The 26,073-nt window shown below is 31.7% G+C and overlaps 1 protein-coding gene across 1 annotated transcript in view; it reads left to right on the top strand.

Annotated features, from left to right (window-relative positions):
• Positions 1–26,073, top strand: part of LOC122015657 (protein MOR1-like) — a 37,980-nt gene that overhangs the window by 1,429 nt on the left and 10,478 nt on the right. Inside the window, exons 4-34 of the mRNA XM_042572661.1 lie at positions 9,417–9,496; positions 9,589–9,766; positions 9,840–9,904; positions 12,709–12,791; positions 12,933–13,018; positions 13,117–13,230; positions 13,570–13,689; positions 15,658–15,760; positions 16,792–16,928; positions 17,034–17,099; positions 17,193–17,310; positions 17,414–17,454; positions 19,548–19,619; positions 19,699–19,794; positions 19,991–20,096; positions 20,373–20,485; positions 20,572–20,659; positions 20,778–20,878; positions 21,379–21,486; positions 21,559–21,664; positions 21,731–21,810; positions 21,893–22,042; positions 22,133–22,208; positions 22,291–22,415; positions 22,514–22,624; positions 22,702–22,851; positions 22,930–23,004; positions 23,101–23,182; positions 23,271–23,392; positions 23,468–23,569; positions 23,661–23,735. Coding sequence (XP_042428595.1) covers positions 9,417–9,496; positions 9,589–9,766; positions 9,840–9,904; positions 12,709–12,791; positions 12,933–13,018; positions 13,117–13,230; positions 13,570–13,689; positions 15,658–15,760; positions 16,792–16,928; positions 17,034–17,099; positions 17,193–17,310; positions 17,414–17,454; positions 19,548–19,619; positions 19,699–19,794; positions 19,991–20,096; positions 20,373–20,485; positions 20,572–20,659; positions 20,778–20,878; positions 21,379–21,486; positions 21,559–21,664; positions 21,731–21,810; positions 21,893–22,042; positions 22,133–22,208; positions 22,291–22,415; positions 22,514–22,624; positions 22,702–22,851; positions 22,930–23,004; positions 23,101–23,182; positions 23,271–23,392; positions 23,468–23,569; positions 23,661–23,735 — 3,129 coding nt within the window. The remainder of the gene's footprint in view (positions 1–9,416; positions 9,497–9,588; positions 9,767–9,839; positions 9,905–12,708; positions 12,792–12,932; positions 13,019–13,116; positions 13,231–13,569; positions 13,690–15,657; positions 15,761–16,791; positions 16,929–17,033; positions 17,100–17,192; positions 17,311–17,413; positions 17,455–19,547; positions 19,620–19,698; positions 19,795–19,990; positions 20,097–20,372; positions 20,486–20,571; positions 20,660–20,777; positions 20,879–21,378; positions 21,487–21,558; positions 21,665–21,730; positions 21,811–21,892; positions 22,043–22,132; positions 22,209–22,290; positions 22,416–22,513; positions 22,625–22,701; positions 22,852–22,929; positions 23,005–23,100; positions 23,183–23,270; positions 23,393–23,467; positions 23,570–23,660; positions 23,736–26,073) is intronic.

Consider the following 26,073-nt stretch of genomic DNA (forward strand, 5'->3'; position numbering starts at 1 on the left):
CTAACTGGATCTCAGTTGGTTAGCCCATAAAATGGGAGAGTTCATTTCCAGACATTTGGAGCAGAATATTTGGATTGGATTCCTTCTGTTCTGCATGGAAAGAGTATAACACTGGGGATGAGCATGGTAGACTAATACTCTGATGCAAACAAAAAAAAAAAAATCAGATTTTGAGTTGGGAGTAGATCAGTTCTGAATTGTGTGAAGTCAGCATACCTTCCTACCCTAATTTGATTCAACATATTTGTATCGTGGCAAGCTTGAACATTGACGATAGATCATGAGAACATGAATCATTGTGGCTTTTCAAGGAATGTGGTGCATCTGAACTTGTTGAGTGTGATCCTTTTTTTCTCTAATCATTTTTTTTTAGGCAAACAAGGGACATGACATTTTACTTCAAGAAAGTGGTAGGAACATCTGTCAAGAGGATATCATTTTTGAAAGATTTGTGCAACTTCTGTGGGTTTGCTTGTGTAGGTTAAGGCATGAAGCCTCCCTTAGGATCTTGATTACATTGATCATATTTAGCTTGCTAAGTTCTGTTCTCAAGTAGATTTTAATGCTAACCGACAAAGAATATTTGTTAAACTGCCTTTAAGTTGTTTATATCTACAACACTATTGGAGTCCAACAAAAATTATGAATGAATCCACCATGCAATAGCAGCCCTAGTGTCGCATAAATGCTTTCACTTGTTTGAGTTCCATCACATGTAGGGCTTTGGAGTTTGGATTAAAGCACTTCTCTTTGATAATGCTCAAATGATTCCTTTCCATTTTGGTACGATATCAAAATAGTATCGGAATGTTGGTACGATATCAAAATAATATCGTTCTAAACAAAGATCAAAGCATTGGAATGGTTGAGATTTTGAACCTTGTGTAACAATGCTTGGAATTTTGTTCAAAGTAACACAAGAGTGAAAGGGAAACACACTAGTTCCATTTCTCTTTCTCTACATTTTTGAGGTTGTTTTGGCATGTAATAAATGTCAAAAACTTTGGCTTATGGATTGCCAACGTGAAAAATTGGTTTAAGTTATTAGGTCTAAAAAAATACCAATTAACTCAGCTTGATTTGAGTTTCAAATTTTAAACTATATTTAATGTAAGCATAAAAACTTAATGAACAACCTAATTAAGCATAGTAAATTATCTCCAATAGGCCATCTCCTCAAAATCTATAGCATATATTAAAATTTGTGTGCACAACTTGACTTCCTATTTCGTAGTGATGTATTTAAGCTTTAAAATTAATGGACAATCAAAACCTCTATTGATTTTAATTCAATAAATTAATCATGTTTCTTTACCATCCAATTAATGTAGTACCATATCTCAACACAATTGCCAACTACTGGATGTATAAAGCTTTTGAGTACTCATAGCGAAGTAAGAATACAATTCTCATTTACTAATGTTACTCTAATGATTGAATTTTTCTTCATGCCCATATTTTTGAAATTGCTTCAAATTAGTTAATTATTTTATATTATTAATTTTTTTTTACTATTTATCAATAAAATATAATTTTCTTACTTAATAATATATTCTCATTGGCAGTGTTGTAAAAGGCCATAGGCGGTGGTGGTGTGGTTAGTGATCGCCTATCGTCTCGGTCGACTAGGCGGTTTAATTTTTTTTTTACTATTTTTATACACAATTAGATAATATATTAACTAAAGGGTAAAAAGTTAAATAAAGGATAAAATTTTTAAAAAATACTATAATATATATTAACTAAAAATAAAAAAGTTATAATCTAAATATTTCTTTCAAAAATAAATAATAATAATTTTTTAAATATATATATTGAATTAATAGGATAATTTCATTGGTCTTTAATTAAGATTATTTAAATTATTCCAACAATGATTAAAATTATTAATCTAAAGTTTCAATTATATCCTAAGTTAAAAAAAACCTATTCTATTATGTGATCAACTTCGGTGTTTCGACGTCTTGACTCGTCGCCTAAGCTCGGTGATGAGTTCAAACCTGTCGTTTAGCCCGATGACGCTTCCACCCAAGCCCAGTGATGCCTCTTGATCGGAAACACTTTACCATCACCTAAACACAAGGCGGTGTGGTTCAAGGCGATGCGGTTAGGATCCGCCTCCCGCCTAAGCAACGCCTAGGCGGCCGTCTCAACTACTATTTAGAACACTACCTATTGGCATAATATACACAAAATCCTTATTTTAAATCTCGTATTGTGTTGAGCGAAACGATTGAAACATATTGTTTCGATAAATTATCATAACTCAATACTCCACTTGGCGCAGATAATGTCTCATTCCTATGCTTTATCTCCTTCCTCCTTCAATCTCTAATTTATCTCCGACATTATGCATCAAAAGAATCATTCTAGGTAAAGATGGAAACAATGACAACTCAAGATTTTGAACCTTGCTCAAAATACTCTCCATGTTTATATTCTGCTCATTCTATGACTAAAATTTTAATATTATACAAGTATCCTATAAGATTGTTGGTAAATCCTACTAATTTACCTTATAATAGCTTTAAGAATTTTAGAATGGAGAGAATAGTTTTTGATATTAAACTTTTGCGGCTAACTTACACAACAACAACCAATCTTTATCCCACTAGATGGGGTCGATTATATGGATTCTTTTACGTTATTGAACTCTATCTTCTACTATATCATCATCTATACTTAAATAAATTTTTATCTTGTTTTATTATTGCTAAGTCTTTTTTGGTCTTCCTCGTTTGATATATATGTTTGTCATAGTTTCATATCGTCTAAATGGAGCATTGATTGATCGTCTAAGTACATGCTCGTACTATCTTAAATGCGTCTCTCGGAGTTTTTTCTTAATCAATGCAACTCCGACTTTCTCTTGAATGCCCGCATATCCACCTTAACATCCTCATCTCTGCAACTCTCATCTTCTGCTCATGTGCTCTAGTTATAGCCCAACATTCAGTTTCATATAATATAGTAGGTCTAAAAATGATTTTATATAATTTTTATTTAACTTTTAGAGGCACTTTATGGTCACATAAAACATCCAACGCTCTTCTGCATTTCAATCATCTTACTTGTATTCTCTATGTAAGACATCTCTCTTAATCCCTCCATAGTTTTGCAAAAATGAACCTAAATATTTAAATTCTTGGTTTCGGGCAACTCGTCATCTTTTCTCTTAACAATTGTCTCATTATATCTAATATTGCTAAACTTAAATTCTATATACTTTGTCTTTATTCTACTAAGCCTAAAACCTTTTTCTTCTAGTGCTTCCGTCAAGATTCTAGTTTATCATTTACTTTTTCACGTATTTTATCTACCAAAATAATATCATCGGTAAATAATATGCACCTGCAAACAATATGCACCACGGTACTTGTCTTGAATATGTATAGTGAATTCGTCCATAATTAGTGTAAAAAGATAGAGATTTAGAGTTGATCATTGATGTAACTCTATCTTTATTAGAAATGCTTAAGTTACTTCGCCTGAAGTCTTTACTCCAGTTGTTACATTCTCGTATATATCCTTAATTTGTTCAATATATGTTACACTAACACCTAACTTTTCTAGAATTTTCCATATAATTTCTCTGAGACTTTATACTAAGCTTTTTCTAAGTCAATGAATTGTAGATCTTGTTTTTGCTTCCGATATTTTTCAATTAATTATTCAAGAAGATGTATAGCTTCTATTGTTGACTTTACAAACATGAACCCAAATTAATATTCGGTCACCGTGGTCTCCTTCTTTAATCTATTTTCTATTACTCCTTTTCAAAGTTTCATGGTATGACTTATTAGTTTAATACTCCTATAGTTTACACAATTTTGTACGTCTCTCACTTATCCTTATATACGGGAACTAGAGTACTTACACTCCATTGATCAACCATTTTTTTCGTTTTCAATATCATGTTAAGTAATTTTGTAAGCCATTCAATTCCCTAAGCACTTTTATACCTCTATCGGAATATCATTTGGTCCAATGACTTTTCCATTGTGCATCCCATTTAAAGCTTGTTTTACTTCTTAAGTTTGAATTCTATGATAAAAATTTAAATTTCTATATTTATTTTACCTACTTAAATTATCTAAATTAAGTTAGTTACCTAAATCTTCATTAAAAAGTTGATGAAAAATATCTTTTCCACCGCTCTTTTATTTTACTAGTACCTTATTACATTTATCTTTAATATATTTTATTTGAATAAAATCTCTTTTCTTCCTTTCTTTCACTTTAGCTAATTTATAAATATCTCTTTCCTCTTCTTTTGTATCTAATTTTTGATATAATCGTTCAAAAGTTTTATTCTTTGCTTCATTCATTGCTTTCTTAGCCTTTTTTTTGGGTTATTGTATATTTTTTAAAATTTTTCTAGTTCTTACAAATATATAATTCCTTATAAGTTGTTCGTTTTTTCTTCACTTTCTCTTGTGCTTTCTTATTCTACCACTAAGATTCCTTATTTAATGGCGCATTTCCCTTTGACTCACCAAGTACATTCTTAGCTATTATTTTCAACTTTGATATCATCTTATCTCATGTTGTATTAAAATCACCATATATTGCACCTAATAGAAGTCGTATATATTTTCTTTCATTGATACTATGCTTACGGCGTATATCCAACACTACTAACCTATGTTGGGTAGTTAAATTTTTTCTAAGGATGACCTTGCAATCTTTATAAATCTTTCTGTCCTTATTCCTAATTATAAGAAAGTCAATTTGTGATTTATTATTCTCACTTTTGAACGTGACAAGTGTTCTTCTCTTTTCTTAAAAAATATTTTAGCTAATATAAGAGTTTTCCTTTTATTTCTCGTTCCAAATCCATAACCCCCATGTACCTTCTCATATTTTTCATTGTTCACTCTGATATGCCCATTTAGATCACCTTATATTAAAATCATTTTATTTTATCGAATGTTTTGTAATACTTTATCTAAGCTTTCCCAAAACCTTGATTTAGTAGCTTCATCTAATCCTATTTCCGGTGCATATACGTTAATTACGTTCATAGTCTATTATCTTAAGGCTATAATTCTATCCTCGTTTCTAACTACTCCAACTTTCATCCTTTAACGAACTATCTCTGACAATACCTATTTCATTTCTTGTTTTACTCTTTTATAACTTAAAATTCGAGTGCTCTATCATCATTGCCTTCTCGTCTACCCATTTTGTCTCTTATACCCACGAAATACTAATTCTTCTCCTAATCATTGTATCTACTATCTTCATTGATTGAGGGTTCCTATGTTCCATATTCTAAATCTTAGACTATTAGTTTTTCTATCATATTTGTTCTTATCTAACTTATGGTGTGAGAACTCTTGCCTATTTAACATTACACCTAAGTTCTTATGGAAATGTTGCGGTCCTTGTCGATACGTTGCAATCGGATCCTACAACGTTATCTCTTGCATATTTAACACTACACCCGAATTTTGGAGATGTAGCGGTCCTTGTCAAGAAGTTACAGTCGGATCCTATAACGTGTTCCTTTCAGGGAACAACCTAACATTAACACAATATTTTAATGGATCCATTAATGATAAATAATATTATTATGTAACATATTTTAAATTAAGTAAGCAAATAATGCTAAGATAATTCTCTCATTTATATTTTATGTATAACATGCAATGTAAGGGTCATCAATTCATTTAGATAATGATCATAAATTATTTACAATGACATTCCAAGTTGCAGCACTTTCATTTTCCCTTCCCAAATCCTTATTTTCTCGCAAACTCAGATAACTAATTCAGATACTTATTGTTTTTGACATGGACTAAAAACTTGTAATCGATCCAAGCCAAATCAAGTGGGCAAGCCCATACTTCAATTCTCTTTTGTTCATTGTTGTCAAAGTTGTATTAGGATTGGGATTGGATAGTCAAAAAAAAAAAACAAAGATTAGTTATATCGGATTAAGGATATGTGAAATCATACAACAACAACAACCAAGTCTTATCTCACTAGATGAGATTGGTTGATATGTGTGAAATCATAACGGACAAAAAAAAAAAGAGAAAGATATAATAAAATCAGTTTGTATTTATGATTACAACAAATATAAAATCTTGAGAAGCATGGCTATTATATTTCATTACATATCCGATCATTAGTAATACAATCATATTTGTAAATATAAAATTAATATAAAAATAGATTGTAAACAATAATAAAATCAATTTTTAGTTTAGGTTACTTGATAACACTAGTTTGTTAGTGGATTTTTTAAATAAAAGTTTTATTATTTAATATTCATTTAATATAGGATTTAGTTGGGTCTTTAACTACATTTAGATCTTTTTAAGTTAAAGGAAGAATAGTTTTAGAATTATTGTTGATTGAGAGATATTATTTCATTCTATCTTGATCCATAATAACTCTATCGATGCATGATAACCTCACTTGTCAATAGTGAGCTCGAGAAATATGATGAGGTATCATCTTCAATGAGCAAAATTCTCTTCCCTTCCTATGTGATTTCTTTAAGAATCAACCTGGATTAAAGGAAGGCTTTGCCCAAGGTTTTAAAATCATCTCAATTTGACTAAATTTTCACTTGATTTCATTCATTTCTTTCTTAACCTGATCAAATTTTCATGGTTTCTGTCAATTTATAATTGAATCTAATTAGTTTGTGTTATTTTTCAAAACTTCTCTAACTTTCTGAGATGCTGATCTTTCTGAAAAAATTGGATCTGTCATTGCGGATACTGATCCAACATGAGCGATCCATATTAGCATTTGCCAATTTTGCCAACTGCGGATGACTTGTTTTTGTCGACCTGAAGAACATGATCTTGTCAAAAGTTGGTAAAATAAATTGACCTGAAACTGAGTTGAACTTGGTTGTCATTTGTTTTTTAGTTGGTGACGGGCTTTATGGAGTAAAGTGAGTTATAAGGATGACTTTGCCAACACATTGTTTGAATTCTGAATAAACCGTTCTCAATAATGGCCGGAATGCAAAATTGTGAGACAACTCCTTGATTATAAATTAAGTGTAAATACATTTGTGTTACAATATTCCTAACATGTAAAAACTAATGAGCTTCTGAGGCGGCACTATGTTCAGTCTTGCTTTTTGCTCACTGTCTGGATATAGTCCATGATCAGAGCTTGGCCTAGAGGTTGAATTGTTGAATTCCAGGCAAGCTCGAGTCAATTTATTTAGGAGATATATTATGAATATAGGTTTTTTGAAGTGTATGTAGAGGAGAAAATAGAGAACATGCCTTTGAAATTTACAGCTAAATCACCTTCATTGTTTTAATTTCAAACATATGTTATTTAATAATAGATCCTTAACTGATATCTGATGAAATTTTGTTTCTCAGTTCATACTGCTGTATATCATTATAATTAAGGTTAATCACATGTAGCGATTGAAATGTTATTCTGTGCTGGGTGGCATGGACGATTTTTACCATTCTGTTGATTGGCACCCTACGCGCGGCCGTTTCGAGCACGCGTCACAAGTAGCAGGGTGTCTTGAATGTATCCTTCTGGTTCTGCTGGAGGCGTGCGGGGCGTCGGAGGCATGCCCTGTGCAAAATTAATATTGTAATTTAAATAATTCAAATGCGATATTTTAAAGAGATTTTTTATAAATCCTAATTAAATTATTTCAATAAAATATAAAAATATATTTAAAAATAATAAATAATAAATTTTATTAAATGATATTCTGAAATTATTTTCACTGTTTTAAATTTTATTTAAAAATTCTAAAATATTTTATAAAAATTCTAATAAATTAAATTTATATTCTGATATATTTTTAATTATTTTGTATTTTTTTACTGTTTTAATATTTAATTGATATTTTAATATTTTTTTATTATTTTAAATATATATTAATTAAATGAATAATTAATTAAATGAATAAATAGTTAATTTATATAATTATTATATATAAAATAGTATCTTTGTATTAATTTACATAATTATAATTATTTAATCTAGACATTGGAGAATTATAGAGGTTACCTAAGCAAAATATTACAAGAATCAATATTTCCAGCTGATTCATGTCATTCCTTTTAGTTTTAGTAAGGTAACATATTATGATATATTAATTTTAATTCAAATTATTGATAGATCAATTTTCTTTATATAAAATTATATTTAATTATTTTTTATAATAATATTAAGTTGTTTAATAATGAAAAACTTATATAAAATCAATATACAACTTATTTTAAAATTATACACAATAAATATATTTATCTAATAATTATTTTATATAAATAAAAAAATATAGAAATCGTATCAGCACGATACAGAAACCGCATCGTTCCGGTTTGAGACAGAAATCTTGTTACGGGTCAAAATTTTAAACCTTGATCACATGTACCTCTTCATTAAGGGTAATCTAGGTGTCCATTTTTTAAATCTAAAATCTTCTTGTACCCTCATCAGTTCCATGTGACAAATTTAACATGTAAATGGAATCAAGTCATAAGAAAAGTTTAGAAAAATATTTTCTGAATTTTTAAAATGTTTTGAATATCTTCTTTTGTTAATTATTATTCAATTTGTAGTGACTTTTAAATTAGGGACTAGAGCATAAATATTAGACACGAATACTCTGAAACTCCTAGGGGCATATATAATTTTCCTATATTTAATTTAGCTGAAGTTGGATTTATTAACAATTACTTGATTGTCTTTGGGCAATCATATTCCAGATTAATCTGGATCAGCACATTGGCCAATCCTGTTAATTGTGATTTTGTCACTGCTCTTTTCTTGGTTTGGTGGAGTTGCACTATTAATATGATAATTGATGTTACTGTTAAGAGTAACATATGGTTATGGTTGGAGTCTTTCTTTGGATGTGGGAAGACTTTGGATGTGGGGATGGACCTGTCTATATGTTGATATATCTTCTCGATTAAACTCAAATCTTAGTATTGTTCCTAGTCTTATTATTACAAAGTTGCTTGGGATTTATGTAGGATAGCTATTTTTTTCTTTAAGGTTTTAGTTGGAGTCTTTCTTTGGATGAGGGATGGAGCTGTCTATATGTCGATATATCTTCTTGATTAAACTCAAATCTTAGCATTGTTCCTAGACTTGTTATTGCAAAGTTGATATGGATTTTATAGAGGATATCTTTTTTTTTTCTTAATTATGATTATTCATATATTTAACTGGATCATTACACTTAACTATGCAACTAAATAAGAAAGTAGTTGATTGACACATCATATACTTGCAAATCTTGAGACTGTGACAATGCTTTTTCTATGTAGTTTTTTTTTTAAAAGAAAAATTCTTTTTGGCATTAGTTAGGCATATTTTGCTCTTCTTTTTCCTAATGATTTTTTTTCGTTGCTCAAATATTTCTATGAATGGTAGATAACCTTCTTACCTTCTACTTGGAATGTCAGGAAGCAATGGAGAAAGCAATAAAAAATAAAGTTGCAAAAGCAGTTGTACCTGCTATTGATGTGATGTTTCAGGCTCTTAGGTGTATATCTTACCCATTCTTAAATTCTGCTTCATTTACTGTAGTTTTATGCAACATCTAAGAATTAATATTCTTTCACTTTCTTACTTCAGTGAATTTGGGGCAAAGGTGGTTCCTCCCAAGAAGATCCTAAAAATGCTTCCTGAACTTTTTGATCACCAAGATCAGAATGTTCGTGCTTCTTCGAAAGGACTTACCCTTGAACTATGTCGGTGGATTGGAAAGGAACCTGTAAAGTCTATTCTCTTTGAAAAAATGCGGGATACTATGGTAAGATTTTGGTCATTTTTAGTTCATGTCATATGCTTTTGCTCATTTCTAATGTTCTTCTGATTATATAAAGAAAAAAGAGCTAGAGGCAGAGCTTGCTAATGTATCAGGAGTTGCTAGGCCTACTCGGAAAATAAGGTAATTTATCTATTAGTTAATGATGTTTCTAATCTTTTCTTGCTTTTATTCTTATTATACACAGTATGTTTGCTGTAGTGTTGAATTTCTGTAATAAAATTTGAAATTTCTATATGGAAAGATGGCAAGTTGCCCCTTGTGAAATGTAATAATTATTTGGTCATTTTTATTTTATTTGTTTGTGATTTGGTTTACTTGAAATCGTGGGTGCCTATGATATCTGACTTATTTATGGATACCTGTGGGTCTGAGTACTCATTTCTCATCCATAGTGGTAGCAGGTAGTTAATTGAGTTTGGGTTTAGATAAACACAGATATGTGATCTGCTGCCATTTTAATATAAAACATTCAATATGTGTGTATGTGTGGCACTGAACCCCACAACACATAACTAATAACTCTAATAACCCAATAACTAATGCTTACTCCAATACCAACACTCCCCCACAAATTAGGACTCAAATAATATCAGTGTCTACTTTGTTACATAGATTAGAAAAAGCCTAAAAAAGCAACAAAATTGATAAAGACGCGATTCTTGTGTAGTGGCATGAAGACACAAGAATTTGTATTCATCTTTCAAAGAGTTCCATCACTAGATTGTTATGAAGCCTGGAGAGAGATATTTGAAGTTAGTTATGATCTTCAAAAGTTCTCAATATAACTCTCTCCAAAGGTTATGCTATAACTTTCTTAACTCCTCCCTTAAATTGAAGACTCTACATTGTAAATATGGATGACAATATGTATGAGGTTTCAGTTTAAAATAGATATATTAAGGTTCCAACATCTACCCTAATAATGGGGAGCTAATAATGGTTGAGTTGACTGTGTGAAGGTTGATGATTACTCTGAGAGACGAGGATGCCAGAGATATATTGATTGAAATTCTGATACTACTTGAGAGAAAGAGGATACTCAAAAAGGGAAAGATTACTACTCTATCTTGTCATTTTTTTCATCACCTACAAAATCAATGTTGCTGAATTATGAAATAGTGGTTCCAATCATCCAAACATAACAGGGAGAAATTTTAGTAGTAGACTGGGTTATCAGTCATTTTACTGCAAGAGAAGAAGTAGATGTTAGAAACTATAAACTCAAACAAATGTTATCTTAATTCATGCGTATATGAAATGTATGATAAAATTGAAACTAAAGATCTTAAGGCAAAAAGGAGTAGAAAAAGGAAAATTGAAGGTTGTGCAAAACTAAGTGCTTTCAGAGTCTCATCATTTTTCCTAATGCTTCTCTATTTTGATTCACCATGACTATCGGAGGATGGATGGGAAGAAAAGTAGTGCTTATGACAAGACAGATAGGGAGAAAATTATGGTTTATAACAATCGAGAAAGTAGATTAAGTAAATTATAATTTATGATGATTAACATGCAAGGAGGAGAGAGAGAGAGAATGAGGAAATTGTTAGGACCAAAAGAATTTAGATATCTCCATAATGGTATGATATTGTCCACTTTGGGTCTAAGCCCTCATGATTTTATTTTTGGGCTCTATCCAAAAAGCTTCATACCAATGGAAATATCTTTCCCTTATAAATTCATGATCCTTTTCATGTGTCTTCAATGTGGGACTTTATTTGCAACCATTGCAACCCAACATAAATTAGGAATCTCAGGAGAGGGCGAAGAAAATTAGGATTCATGATGGTTTTAGAGATTTTGATAGTGGAGGAAGTGTGGAAGAAAATTAAGGTTTATGATGGAGGTGAATGAGGAAAAGAAAACTAGGTTCACGACAATTAAGGTTTATGATGGTGGAGGCGAGTTCATGTCATCAAAAATGATTTGCAGACGCCACCTTATGGTATAAAGAAAATCCTAACCCTAAAAGAGGGACCTGCTCTACTACTAAGTTGAGAGGATGAAATATTGTATTAGGATTGATAGTTAGATGCAACTCTTGCATGATATAATTTTTTATGATTCAACATAATACCTTATAGGCCACATAACTAATAATTCAGTCATATTAATGACTTATTAATTGTCATGCAATATATTTAATACTATGAGCTTTAACAAAAAAATGTTTATCATGACTAAAGTATTATGCATAGGGCATTTATTTGCTTGCCAGTTAGAAACTTCTCAATTTTTTTACCAGGAAAGTATATTTACTCTAGTTACAACTGGTTTATGAACAAATAGTCCTTGCAGATTGTAAGGCATGGCTTAAACCAAGAATCTGGGATATTCAATTCATAATAAATTTTTAGGCCATCACTCGTCTAACCAAATATGGCTTAGCAATATGCTCATCAATTATGGCGGTACTACCCTTTAAATCTAGTACTAACAAAGTTAGTTTATCTTGATTCTTTAATAAAAAGTTTATATTCATGAAATTTCTTTTAAGGTAATCTTTAGCTGTTCCAAGCCTGAATATTTAAATTTGTAGTTCAAGATTTACATAAGGGAAACTTCTATTCCCCTAATGTTTTCCCTGATGCACAGTTCCCCCCCTAAACTCAAAACTTACATCTTGATATTAAAAATTGAATCCATTTTGACTTTGGTCCTTGATTGCAAGTTGGAAATGCCACTAGCTGTGCGTATGCATTTGCTTATTGGTTGAAATATCGTTCTCATTTAAAAATCTAATGGGCAATGTGAGAATCATACAAAAGGAGGGGGGCGGGGGGCTTCAGTTCTGAGACTACTTACAGTTTCAGATGCACTTCATGTATGTGTGTGTGTATAAAATGATCATTTTGTAATATGTACATACTATAATGTTAGCTTGTGTATTTTATTAGAATAATACTTTTCAAAGTGTTTTTTAGATCTGAACAAGACAAGGAACCTGAACAAGAAGTTGCTTCTGAAACAGTGACTGCTGGTGCTCCTGAAGAATCTATAGCAGATGGTTAGGAAGAGTTTGATTATTAATAACTACCTAACAAATTCTGCTAGTAATTTAAATAAAATTTTCCTTATGATATGTTTTTGTTTGAATTTGACTGTTACATTCTGCTGTTACATTGTGCTAATGTGACTTATGTTCCAGTTCCTCAGGAAATCGATGAATATGAGCTCGTTGATCCTGTTGATATTTTGACCCCTTTGGATAAGTCTGGATTTTGGGATGGAGTGGTTAGTGTTTTTGCTTGCATTGCTTCTGCCTTTAGAAAATCCTACTGTTGGTTTTTTCTTGCATTAGTGATAATGGATATGCCACTATCTGTTTCTAGAAAGCTGCTAAATGGTCTGAAAGAAGGGATGCCGTTGGTGAACTTACTAAGCTTGCTTCAACTAAAAGAATTGCTCCTGGTGACTTTTCTGAAGTCTGTCGAACACTTAAAAAGGTATATTTTATATCATCTTAAACTTCATGTTATATTCAGGTAGATTGATGTAATTTACAAACACATTTGAAATATATTTTTCTTGATTTTTTTATTGTCATTCTGGGTTAGTATTTATTTGCTTGTCATTGGTGTTGTAGCCTAGAACACAAGCATCAGCATACTTTCTTCGGTCATTTTTATGCTGCTCAAGTAATATTGAATGTGCTAGTCTCTAGTTGGTGTCATCCTTGTGCTTTTTTATTACCCTTCTAGACTTGTGGCTTTAATTATGGCTTAGTTTGCTAAGGTAACAGTTGTTCTTCATTAATCTAATTGTACCCTTTTCTGTGGGTTCAGCTGGTTACAGACGTGAATCTCACTGTTTCAGTAGAGGCAATTCAAGCTATAGGAAATTTGGCCAAAGGTCTGAGAAATCATTTTGCTGCAAGCTCAAGATATCTGTTGCCTATTCTACTTGTAAGTTTTTGTAGTTCTTTTGTCTTGTCTGTTTTTTTTAAACTGGTTCCACTATGCTTTTATTGTTGGATGCAAGGTTATCAAATAAGGCTTGTATTTTGTGAATCAATTTGGTGAATTACGAATCGTGACTCTTTATCAAACAGTGAATCAGAAAGTTTGGATAAAAAAGATGAAATATGTTGAAAATAATTTTACTTTAGCCAAGAAAGTTGATATCTAAAAGTATGTAAAATAATATAATGTTTTAATAGCATTATAGAATAGAAAGAGTAAGTTAATCTTGATCCATAACAAATGTATACCAGTTATTTCCTCCATTAATAACAATACACAAATTCTTATTATTTTCTTTTATTAAGAATTAAAATAAAATATGAGCAATAGAAAGCTTCCTCTTCAAATAGGAAATCATTGTCATCAGACAATTTAGAATTTAGATATGATATAGCCTTCTTAAGTCAATATTGACTTTGCTTTAATTATTATTCTATGTGTTAATGTGAAAATTTATTTTTCTCAACCATTGTTAGGGGTTGAGTTCACATCACCTATGGTGGAACTCTATCTCTCTTTGATTTTTTTTTTTATCTATTCCATGTTAACTTTGACATTTTACTCTTTGGCCATTTTACTAATACCGCACCATATAAAATTCATCAATTTTCTTATACTATAATAAGTTTGGTTTAATTTCTAGCAAATTGTGTATTTTTAATTTAATTTTTTAATGGGTTAATTTTACTTTTATTCAGTCAAATTGCTTTTAGATTATTTTCTTTCTTAGATATAGAGTTTGACAAAATAAAATTTGCAGTGAATCATATTAAATTGAACTAAATTTTCACAGTTGTTTTTACTTCTCATTCATATGTAAGAATAGTATTGATTTATATGTGAACTGAATCGCAAATTGTGAATTGTATGGATATAATACCTTATGGTTGGATGTGTTGTGTTATTGTAGCGCAAGTTATTTGTTGTTAAATTCTTGGAAAGTTGATGTTGTATAAACGTATAGTGAGTAATTGATGAGTTGTAATAAGTTACATATGACTATTAGTTTGATGAAATATTTTTTAATAGATTGAAAGATTTATAAAAGGGAGGATTTATTATGCATAATATAACTAAAATCGAGGCAAAGATAAAAAAAGGGGTGCACGAAGTTCTCGCTATACGGGGTCCCGGGGAAGGATCCATTGTACGCAGCCTTACCTTGTTTTTTTTTGCAAGAGGCTGTTTCCAGGATTCGAACACGTGACAGCAACAATTTTACCGTTGCGCCAAGGCTCCCCTTCTAAAATCGAGGCAAAGATGCAAAGTTTAAATCATACAAAAATTTAGAAACTTCAAAAAGCCAATGATATTTATGGAATTACTAAAGCTAGGATATAGAATGTAGAGGTTTGAGTAAAATTAGAATATAAAAGATTAAAATTAAAAGGTTCATGTTGACAATAAAGTAATCCAGGAGAAATTAATTTTCTAGTTATATAGATAAATTTCCCTAGTCAAATTAGTAGATGAAATTTTGCTAATTAGTACTTGTATAGGTAGAACATACCCAATGGTTTAATTGAGGAGAGAAACTTTAGAAACAAAGGATTTGAAGTAGAAGAGTAATGTGTTAATTGTTGTTTGAACAATAGAAAAGAAGCAGAGGAACAATTATGTAATGTTTCTAAGAAACTTGGATTTTAATTTGACAAATGAAAATGCTCCTTTTGGCTAATACTGAAGGAGACAAGGGAATTGGTTGCTTTCTTTCCTCCCTTCTATCATCTGGGCTCCCTTCCTCTCAAGTAGACTCAAAATAAATGTTGGCTTGTATATTTGGAATGCAAATTTATGTTAGTTATCATCTTTATTGGTTTAAGATTTTTTTTTACACAGGCTTTCTAATTCCTACTTAATTATGTTTCAAATTGCCATTCTAATCATCATACAAATTTACATTTTTTTCAGGAAAAGTTGAAGGAGAAAAAACCAACTCTGACTGATGCTTTGACTCAAACTCTTCAGGCGATGCACAAGTCTGGATGCTTAATGTTGGCTGATGTTATTGAAGGTAATTCTTGTCTTACAACCAACATATTGCACAATTCTGTGTGTCACATCTGATGCACGAATTGTTTATATTTTTAAATTTGTGTATTTTTTTTTTCAATAAGTAAATACCAACTATGGCTATATTTATAGTGATTCCAAACACTCGATTATGCTAAGTCTATGCACTTGTTTTGAATAACCAATGTTTCCATGTTTATATTGTGATGATGGATGTTCAGTAACTTTTCTGTTTTTAACCTTTATGTTTTGATCAGATATGGAATCTGTACTTGAATCCTTTGTCTTTCTCTTGAAAATGAATAAGTTTTCTTTGTATAGGTTTAACTATTGCATCTAAGAGAGACCATACAACTGCTTTTTTTTTTTAATTATGCAGCAGAAGGATGGCATTCTATATGCTAACCCCTATTACCTTTAGGTTTTTTGTGATGAAACTAATAATTCATATGGTTTGTGATGAAATTAGTAACTCATTGTCATCATCAACAGCTTTCTAAATAACCAACTGCTTGATTTTAGTCACATGCAGAATAGAAATTAACCCATATTACCTAAATCTTTCGTGTTGAAATTAACTTGTTTCATCACCATCATTATGTGTTTTTTCCAGCAACTTGGGGTTGGCTGCATTAGTCATTTCCCTCCATCATGATCATCAACTTTCTGAATGACCAACTTTTATTATGAAGCAGATGGTGGATTTGAATTCTAAATTTAACCTTTATTATCTATATGTTTTCATTATGAAATTAGTAACTCAAAATTGTTTGTTCTCTTGATATCTGTTATGAATGTCCGTATGGAGCTTCAACTTGTTACCCGACAAGTTATATTAGTTGTTTTGCATTCTAAATTTAACCTTTATTATCTATATGTTTTCATTATGAAATTAGTAACTCAAAATTGTTTGTTCTCTTGATATCTGTTATGAATGTCCGTATGGAGCTTCAACTTGTTACCCGACAAGTTATATTAGTTGTTTTAATGTGGAACTATCTTTTGTTTGAATGTAGCTTGTTTTCATTACAGATGTAAAAGTGGCTGTGAAGAATAAGGTTCCACTTGTACGCTCGTTGACACTGAATTGGGTCACTTTTTGCATTGAGACAAATAATAAAGCTACTATTCTTAAATTGCACAAGGATTTTGTTCCCATATTTTTGGAGGTTAGCAAGAGAATGTTTTGTTTATTCTTAAAACAAAACATGACTTATTTAACTAATTGTGGAATTTGTGGATATTTATTCGTGATTCTTTTGTAAAATTTGAAGAGCCTAAATGACGGGACCCCTGAAGTGAGAGATGCAGCTTTTGCTTCATTAGCGGCTATTGCTAAGGTGCAAGAGAAAAGCTTCTTTTCCCCCTGCTAGTGGATACTATTATTAGATTAGATTCTAAAATTTTCTAACCTTGTATTTTAATTCTTTAAGATGGTTGGCATGAGACCCTTAGAAAGGTCATTAGAGAAACTTGATGAGGTTAGGAAAAAGAAGTTATCTGATATGATTGGAAGCCCTGGTGGTGGTGAGGCCCTAACCTCAGGATCAGGTTTGAACATTTTCTTATTTTCTTGGCAAATCCAATAGTTTTTTATGAGTTTTTTTTTTTTTTTCTGATTTTAACATTCTTAATTTCTACTGTGTTTATCCAGCTCCACCCTCTAATTCAAGTACCAGCTTATCTGGTTCCAGGGTGAGTTTTTATTTTATTTTTATGACAGTGATCAACATTCACCTAAATTTCCACTTTGTCACCAATTTGTCACTTGCAGTAATTACTTATAACTTTGTTTTCTTGATAGTCATTATCTTGGTTTATCAATAAACTAAATAATTAAATGAGAATTTCTTATTTTGATGCTAGTATGATATTTCAACACAGTAAAGAAATAAAGAGCAATTTTGAGTAACTACATTGAAGATAGAAGAGGAAAAAGTCAATTTTACATCCACCAAGTATCATATAGAAGCTTTGTATTGTATATTACCTTAGTATCTCAAAAGATTATATAATTTTAGGAGCTTTGAACTGATTGGCTTTAAACTACGATTTTTATTTCTTGTACACTATCATCATCAGAATTATTCCTCTCTCGACCTTATGGATCAATAAACAATCTAGAAGCCTTGAAGTCATTTCTTTGACGCTTTCTGTTTTCATTACATATACAGTCACCTGGAAGATTTCTTAAATTCTCTGGTTTATGAAGTAGTTCCTAGATGTGTTTTCCCTTTCAAATTGATCAACTTTTGTGACATGACAGAATTATAAATTTCCTTTTCAATGCATATAGTGATATGACTTGATTTTTGTTTGCTAATTGACTAAATTAGATGAAGCTCCAAGGCTGTATCATACATATTTTCTATTCATCTGTTTGATACTTCAATCATGTATACACGAATACATATCCTTTGCACAGCTCAAAATTTCGTTCTGTGCCGGGCGGAATGGGCAAAACTTACCGTTCTACCTGCGCATCGAAACCGGCACCAGGCCAGCGACGATTTTGTAGCATCATTGCATGCGCCAAGAAGAATCGCGCATGCGCGCGCGACAACATGGGTAACGTCGCCAGACGCTTCCGGCACCTAAAGCGGCGCAGGTGCTGGAGGCGTCGCAACACAATGTTTTTGTGAGCGTTGAAAATGTCGCCGGACGCCTCCAGTGCTGGACTCCTTCGGCGAAGTCGGAAGAAGCTGTGGGTCGCGGGTGCGTCGCGATTGCAGCGCATGTCGTTACCATGCAAAATTAACCTTAATTAAATCAAACAATTCTCACTTAACTATGATATTTTAAAGAGGCTTTCATAAACCCTAATTAAATTATTCTAATAAAATATAAAAAATATATTTAAAATTTTTTAAAAATTAAAAAATTTTATTAAATAATATTCTGAAATTATTTTTACTGTTTTAAATTTTATTTAAAAATTCTAAAAAAAATATATAAAAATTCTAATAAATCAAATTTATATTCTTATATATATTTTTAATTATTTTGTATTTTTTTACTATTTTAATGTTTAATTGATATTCTAATTTTTTTACTATTTTAAATATATATTATTTAAATTATTAAATAAATAAATAAATAGTTAATTTATATGATTATTATATATAAAATAGTATTTTGTATTAATTTATATAATAATTATTTAATCTGGACATTGGAGAACTATAAAGGTTATTTAAGCAAAATATGACAAGAACCCTTCAATGTGATTCACGTCACTCCTTTTAGTATTAGTAATGTAGCATATTATGATAATATGATGTATCAATTTTAATTTGAGTTATTGATAAATCCATTTTTTTTTTAAAGAAAACTATATTTAATTATTTTTTCTAATAATATTAAGTTGTTTAATAATGGAGAACTTATATAAAATCAACATATAACTTATTTTTAAACTATACACAATAAATATATTTATCTAATAATCACTATATATAAATAAAAAATACCGAAATCGTATTGGTACGACATGATATGATACTGAAACTATATTGTTTCGGTCCGAGACTGAAACCTTGGCACGGGTCGAGATTTTAAACCTTGTATCTTTGATATACTATAGACATTAAGCTATTTCAACCATGTTGCCATAATTCTGTCATTTTGGCTTTTGTATATATGTGTGTGAACATGTGCAGCCATAATTACCATTTCCCTGCTGCTTTTTTTCTGGAAGAACTACCACATAAATGAGTACAATATATAGTTAATTATATATCATGTGGTGGGAGTACCTAATTTTTGTTCCTTAACATCACCTTTTATAGGGCACTGATAACTCATTCGTAAGGCGGTCTGCTGCTAGCATGCTTAATGGGAAGAAATCTGCCCAAGTATTGGTGAGTTGTGATATAATATATAACAAGTGATTTTCATATCCAACTAGTAAAGTGCAATTTGACTGAATATCTTTTTTAGCCCGCTACTAAGAAAAGTGCTGTTGCAAAGACCAGTGTGAAAAAGGTGGATGGGGTGGGACAATCAAAGACTTTTGTCGAGATTGAAGATGTTGAGGTAATTTGTCTCAGCAAAACTCCATATCCTTTTTCTTTGGGATTAAAGATATCTTGTTTTCTTCTTCTACATAGAATCTGATCAAAGAAAGAGAAAAAACTATGTAGAATATTTTTTTAATAGATCTTTTGGGTAGATTTGTTGCTAATACACTGTTCTATGTTATCTCGGTTCAAATTTACATGATCCATAATAGCCTGGTGAAATGAGTTTAGAGGAAATTGAAGGAAGATTGGGATCGCTTATAAAGATGGAAATTATCTCTGAACTAAAGAGTAGTGTTTGGAAGGAAAGGCTAGAAGGTAATGAATCCCTCTGAACTAAAGAGTAATAACTCTGAACTCCGGTTATTATTAATTTTAGTTGTCTCTATATGGTTTCCATTCATATAGAAATATCAATATAAATTGTGTTGCTAATTTGAATAGCATGTTTTATTGTAACTATCAAATTCCAAAGTAGTGTAACCTAGAAGTTTTTCATTGCTTTGTCATAATTCAGATCATGTGGTCAAATTAATCATTGCTAAATTGATGCTGGTAAACACAGTGACACTGACCAAGATACATCTTTTGCAGCTATTGGCTTTTTTAAGCAGGAAATTGAGAATCTTCAGGATCTTAATCAATATGCTGAAGTTTTGATTCGGTTTTTATGTGTTGTACCTGGATGGAGTGAGAAAAACGTACAGGTAACATTCCAATGTAGAAATTATGAAAGATAGTTATTGACTTATATACTTTCCTGCTAAAAGATTCTAACATGTTTATGGGACAGGTCCAACAACAAGTCATTGAGGTCATTACGCACATAGCTTCCACTGCCAAAAAATTTCCAAAACGATGTGTGGTGTTGTGCCTTTTGGGTATGGAACTACTGTTATATTTCCTTTTCCTTCTAAATTGCCACTTCATCACATGGGTTAGATTTGATCTTTATGGATATGTGATCTAGTAGGTCTGAGGGATGTTTCTTGTTGCCAGGCATAACTGAACGGGCTGCTGATATTAAAACACGTAATCAAGCAATGAAATGCCTTACTACTTTTTCTGAGGCAGTTGGTCCAGGATTTATTTTTGATAGGGTAAGGAATTTGATTTTTTTTATTACAATTAGTTTATTTATTTGTATAAGCTCTTACAAGATGCTCCACTAATGTTCAAGCTCTACAAAATCATGAAAGAGCACAAGAATCCCAAGGTTTCCACCGAAGGCATTTCATGGATGGTATCTCCAGCTGAAGACTTTGGAATTGTCCTGGATCTCTAAATCAAGAGTTTTCTTCAATGAGTTGCTCCACTGAAGGCTCTCTTTCCTTCTAAATTGCCACTGCATCACATGGGTTAGATTTGATCTTTATGGATATGTGATCTAGTAGGTCTGAGGGATGCTTCTTGTTGCCAGGCATAACTGAACGGGCTGCTGATATTAAAACACGTAATCAAGCAATGAAATGCCTTACTACTTTTTCTGAGGCAGTTGGTCCAGGATTTATTTTTGATAGGGTAAGGAATTTGATTTTTTTATTACAATTAGTTTATTTATTTGTATAAGCTCTTACAAGATGCTCCACTAATGTTCAAGCTCTACAAAATCATGAAAGAGCACAAGAATCCCAAGGTTTCCACCGAAGGCATTTCATGGATGGTATCTGCAGTTGAAGACTTTGGAATTGTCCATATAAAGTTAAAGGTGCTATTGGTGTCTTTTTGTGATCAGTGATTCTCATGAAATTTTCTCTTCACGGTAAGTGTCTTGTTGCAGGATTTAATTGATTTTTGCAAAGAATTCGGGCTGCAATCTAGCACTGCACAAATCAGGAATGCAACTGTCAAACTTATTGGGATCTTACATAAATTTGTTGGCCCCGGTAAAATTCTTACTTTTCAAATCATAGTTGTTATGACAATGGTGTCTAAGCTTTGCTTCCTCACAGACATTAAAGGTTTTCTGACTGATGTCAAGCCTGCTCTTTTAAGTGCTTTGGATGCTGAGTGTGAAAAGAATCCATATGAGGTAAAATATGAATCATGTAACGTGATCTTGTCATTGAACTTATTTAATTCATCACTAAAATTTCTTATTTGACAATTGATAGGGTGTTGCAGCAGCTCCCAAGAAATTGGTAAAAGTATTGGATTCAGGACTGCCTAGTTCTGCATCTGGGTCTGATGGGCTTCCTCGTGAGGATATTAGTGCAAAGATAACACCTAATCTGTTGAAGGACCTTGGAAGCCCTGACTGGAAAGTATGAGATTCAGAGTGATTATCCAATCTTTTTGTAATTATTAGCATTTCTGTGTTAATGCAGATTGTATTTGCTTCTCTCGATATATAGGTTCGTTTGGAATCCATTGAATCTGTTAATAAAATTATGGAAGAAGCACATAGGCGTATCCAACCTGCTGGAACTGGTATAGGTCGCACCATATTCCCATTGTTTCTCAGTCACAATATTTGTGAACTCACTGGCCTATTTTATTTCTCCAATGCTAGTTGAGTTGTTTGGTGCTCTTAGAAGCCGTCTATATGATAGTAACAAAAACTTGATAATGTCAACTTTGGCTACTATTAGTGGTCTTGCATCAGCAATGGGCCTTCCTATTGAGAAATCTAGTAAGGTAGGCAGTCCGATTTAACAAATTCTTTTAACTTTTTTCTTTCATCATACCTACTTTAATCCTTTATGTTGTTATCACTGCTGCTGTTTCTTATATAGGGGATTCTATCAGATGTGTTAAAGTGTTTGGGTGATAATAAGAAGCACATGAGAGAATGCACATTGAGTACTTTAGATTCGTGGATCCTTGCAGTTCACCTTGATAAAATGGTACCTTTCGATCTATGGTGATCTCCTTGGCTGTCTCCCTTTATTGGCTGGTTACTTATCTGATGCATCTTTTCTAGATTCCATATATTACAGTTGCTTTGGCTGATGCAAAACTTGGCGCTGAGGGCCGGAAAGATCTTTTTGATTGGTTAACACGGCATTTGTCAGAGGAAAATGATTTAGCTGATGCTTCACAACTTTTTAAGCCAATTTCTACTGCTATGACTGTAAGTCTAAGTTACAATTGTATCAGATCCACTTTCTTTGGGTAGAAATACTCTTATCAAATACATTTCTTTGTTCAGGATAAATCAGCAGATGTTCGCAAGGCTGCTGAGTCCTGTATTGTTGAAGTCCTTAGAGTCTGTGGACAAGAAGCAGTATGTGAAGCTTTTTTTTAAACCTTTGGTCTCTTCTTCAGACAATGATGATATGGATTATCAACACCTTTTTCCATTTGTCTTCTAATTTTGCAGACTAACAAATGTATGAAGGATGTGAAGGGACCTGCTTTGACCATTGTACTTGAGCGTTTAAAGCCTTCTGGTGCTATTGAAGGTATCTTACTTGAAGTCTCATGTCTTGAACTCAACCTGAGTGTTTAAAGCCACCTGGTTTGAATTTTATCCTACTTTGTTGCCTTCAGAATTTTCAGAATCCACAAGAGTGATTTCTGGTGCTCTGACTTCCAAGTCCACCATGAAGAATGGAAAGCTAGTATCAAATGTTGGCAATGACCGTAGACCTGGCAGCAAGATGATGCCAATGGTGTGGTTGTCTCCCTAGTTGTAAAATAACTTCAAAAGTGGATGGGACTTACTTTTAATATTATTGTTTTGCCAGAGAAATGTTCCAACAAGGACTTCCAAACTTGACCCTTTTGCGACTGTTCAAGATCTTGCTGTCCAGTCACAGCCTTTATTTAACATTAAAGACTCCAATAAGGTTTATTATGGGAAAAATACTTATATTTGTGCTGACATTTTGAACATGTATTTATTTATTACTCAAAATTTTCTGCATGAATACTATGCAGGAAGATAGGGAGAAGCATGTTCCTCGGAGATATAAGTTTGAGGAGCCACGTCCAGAACAAATTCAGGAGTTAGAGGTTTCTTTCTCAAAATATCTGAAATATTTATTTATTTATGTTTTTGCAGTTTGGAGCTTGCTTAAGACTGCTATAATAATGGACGAGAAATGTTTGATAAAAAGTTCCTATCCACATGTTATGGTGCTTGTTTCTTTATTCCTGTTCTATATCTCTCGTATCTTTTCTTTCAAGCTGTTGTGGGGGCTTATCTCATAATATGATACGTTCTATAATTCTGAGAAAAAAGAATTCATCTACTCTTCGGAGCAGATGGCCGATAGTAATGCATCATCAAGCCATGTTGTGGTTTCCCTCCTTTAAATACTACGCAAGGCTACCTCACTAGTAAAATTCGAATTAATTAAATCTTTTTTTACATCAACTACAGTTTCTTGACTCCCTCTATCCTCGGGACCATTAACTCTAATTGATTCAACTCATCTAACTATTAATTGGTTAGTCATCTTTGAATATTAAAATGTTTGAAGCTACACTTAATTACTTCTAAATAAATAGTAGTATATTGATATATGATTGTATATGTGTGTCACCTCACACCTATGTGGATATTGGATGTCTAGCATCTCAAATGTGGCCACCTTCAAATGTAATCAATTCAATTTATCTACGTTGCTCGAACTCAGGTATGATATTTCATACAAGCATGGATCTAAATGTTTGGCAACTATTTGTAAAAGGTTACACGTGATCAATAGGGTTGTCCGGATTATAATATAGGTACAAAGGGGGTAGATGAAGGGTCTAATCGCAAAGCATCTAACTTGTTTTATTCGTCACCTTTAAACATGTTTTTACCTTAATCTATTATTCGGCATCTTGTTATTTATTGGATATTCACTTAATTGCATTGTAATTGTAGTATTTTTTTATAGTAACTACATATCCATCTTAGTGTTCTTATTCCTTCGATGCTTATTTTTCGAGGTGTTTCTTAATTGTCTTTCACTTCAATAAAGAAAAAAGTGGGCCATGCTACCAACCAATGTTATTATACAATTTTTCATTTAATCTAATGGGCATATGACAATATCACACAAGCTCTTTTTTTCTATTAATGATATTGATTGATATATCCTTCTTGAGTAGCATGCCCAAAATATTCATTTTTGAAGTTTCTTCTCATAATTCAAGCTTTGATTTTAGCATATTTACATTCTTGTCAATTAACACAACATAGTGCACAAATGACATTCACCCAGGATATTCATGTTGAATATGTTGGTGAGTTATCTATATTAATGCAAAAGATTTGGAGGTGACATTGATGTGAACTTACAAGCTACAACTTTTTACCAAACCACGTAGTTAAGTTTTCGAAATTACCAAATTACGTAGGCTAGTTTCAAAATTATCGAATCACATACCCACTTTCCGTTCTTAATCAGTTGATTGATAAAAAAAATCAGTTGAATCGATTTCTATTTGAAAATCAGTCGATTGATTTTTAGCAATCAATTTTCTCTCTATGCTGAAGTTTCAAGCAAATCAGTCGAATGATAATGAAAATCAGTCGAATCGATTTGCTAGTGTATCAAAGTCGATTTTGAACAAAATCGATTGACGAACCAAATGATCTTGGATTGACATGAAGTTGTTCTTGTGTTCGGCTAGTTCTTTTGATTATATCCATGCCCTCAAACATCAATTTGACCCAATATATTGAGAATTGAATTTTTTGAACATACTAACCGAACACATAGAAACTAGTTTCATGTCAATCCGATGACATTTGGTCCATCAACCGATTTTGCCTAAATCAGTTGTTGATGGACCAAACGTTCTCAGATTTACATGAAATTAATTCCTATGTGTTCGACTATTTCTCCTAATTATATCCTTCCTCTCAAACATCAATTTGACCTAATATATTGAGAACGGTGATTTTTTTAACACGAATGTGTTCGAAAAATCTAATTTGTATTTAAAAATTACTGCTTTCAATATATTGAGACAAATTGATGTTTGAGGACATAGATATAATAAGAAGTAAACGAACACTTAGGAACTAGTTTTATGTCAATCCAAGGATGTTTGGTCCATCAGTCGGTTTGGGGCAACATTGGCTGATGGACCACGAATTGAATTTTTCGAACACATTCGTATTAAAAAAATCACTGTTCTCAATATATTGGATCAAATTGATGTTTGAGGACATGAATATAATTGGAAGAAGTCAACGAACACATAGGAGCTAGTTTCATGTCAATTCGAAGTCGTTTGGTCCATCAGCTGGTTTTGTTTGTGTTTAAAAAATCAATGCTCTTAATATATTGAGTCAAATTGACATTTGAGGACATGGACAGAATAGGGAGAACTTGCCTAACATAGGAAATAA

Source organism: Zingiber officinale, chromosome 8B (assembly GCF_018446385.1).
Source record: "Zingiber officinale cultivar Zhangliang chromosome 8B, Zo_v1.1, whole genome shotgun sequence".
Taxonomy (NCBI): domain Eukaryota; kingdom Viridiplantae; phylum Streptophyta; class Magnoliopsida; order Zingiberales; family Zingiberaceae; genus Zingiber; species Zingiber officinale.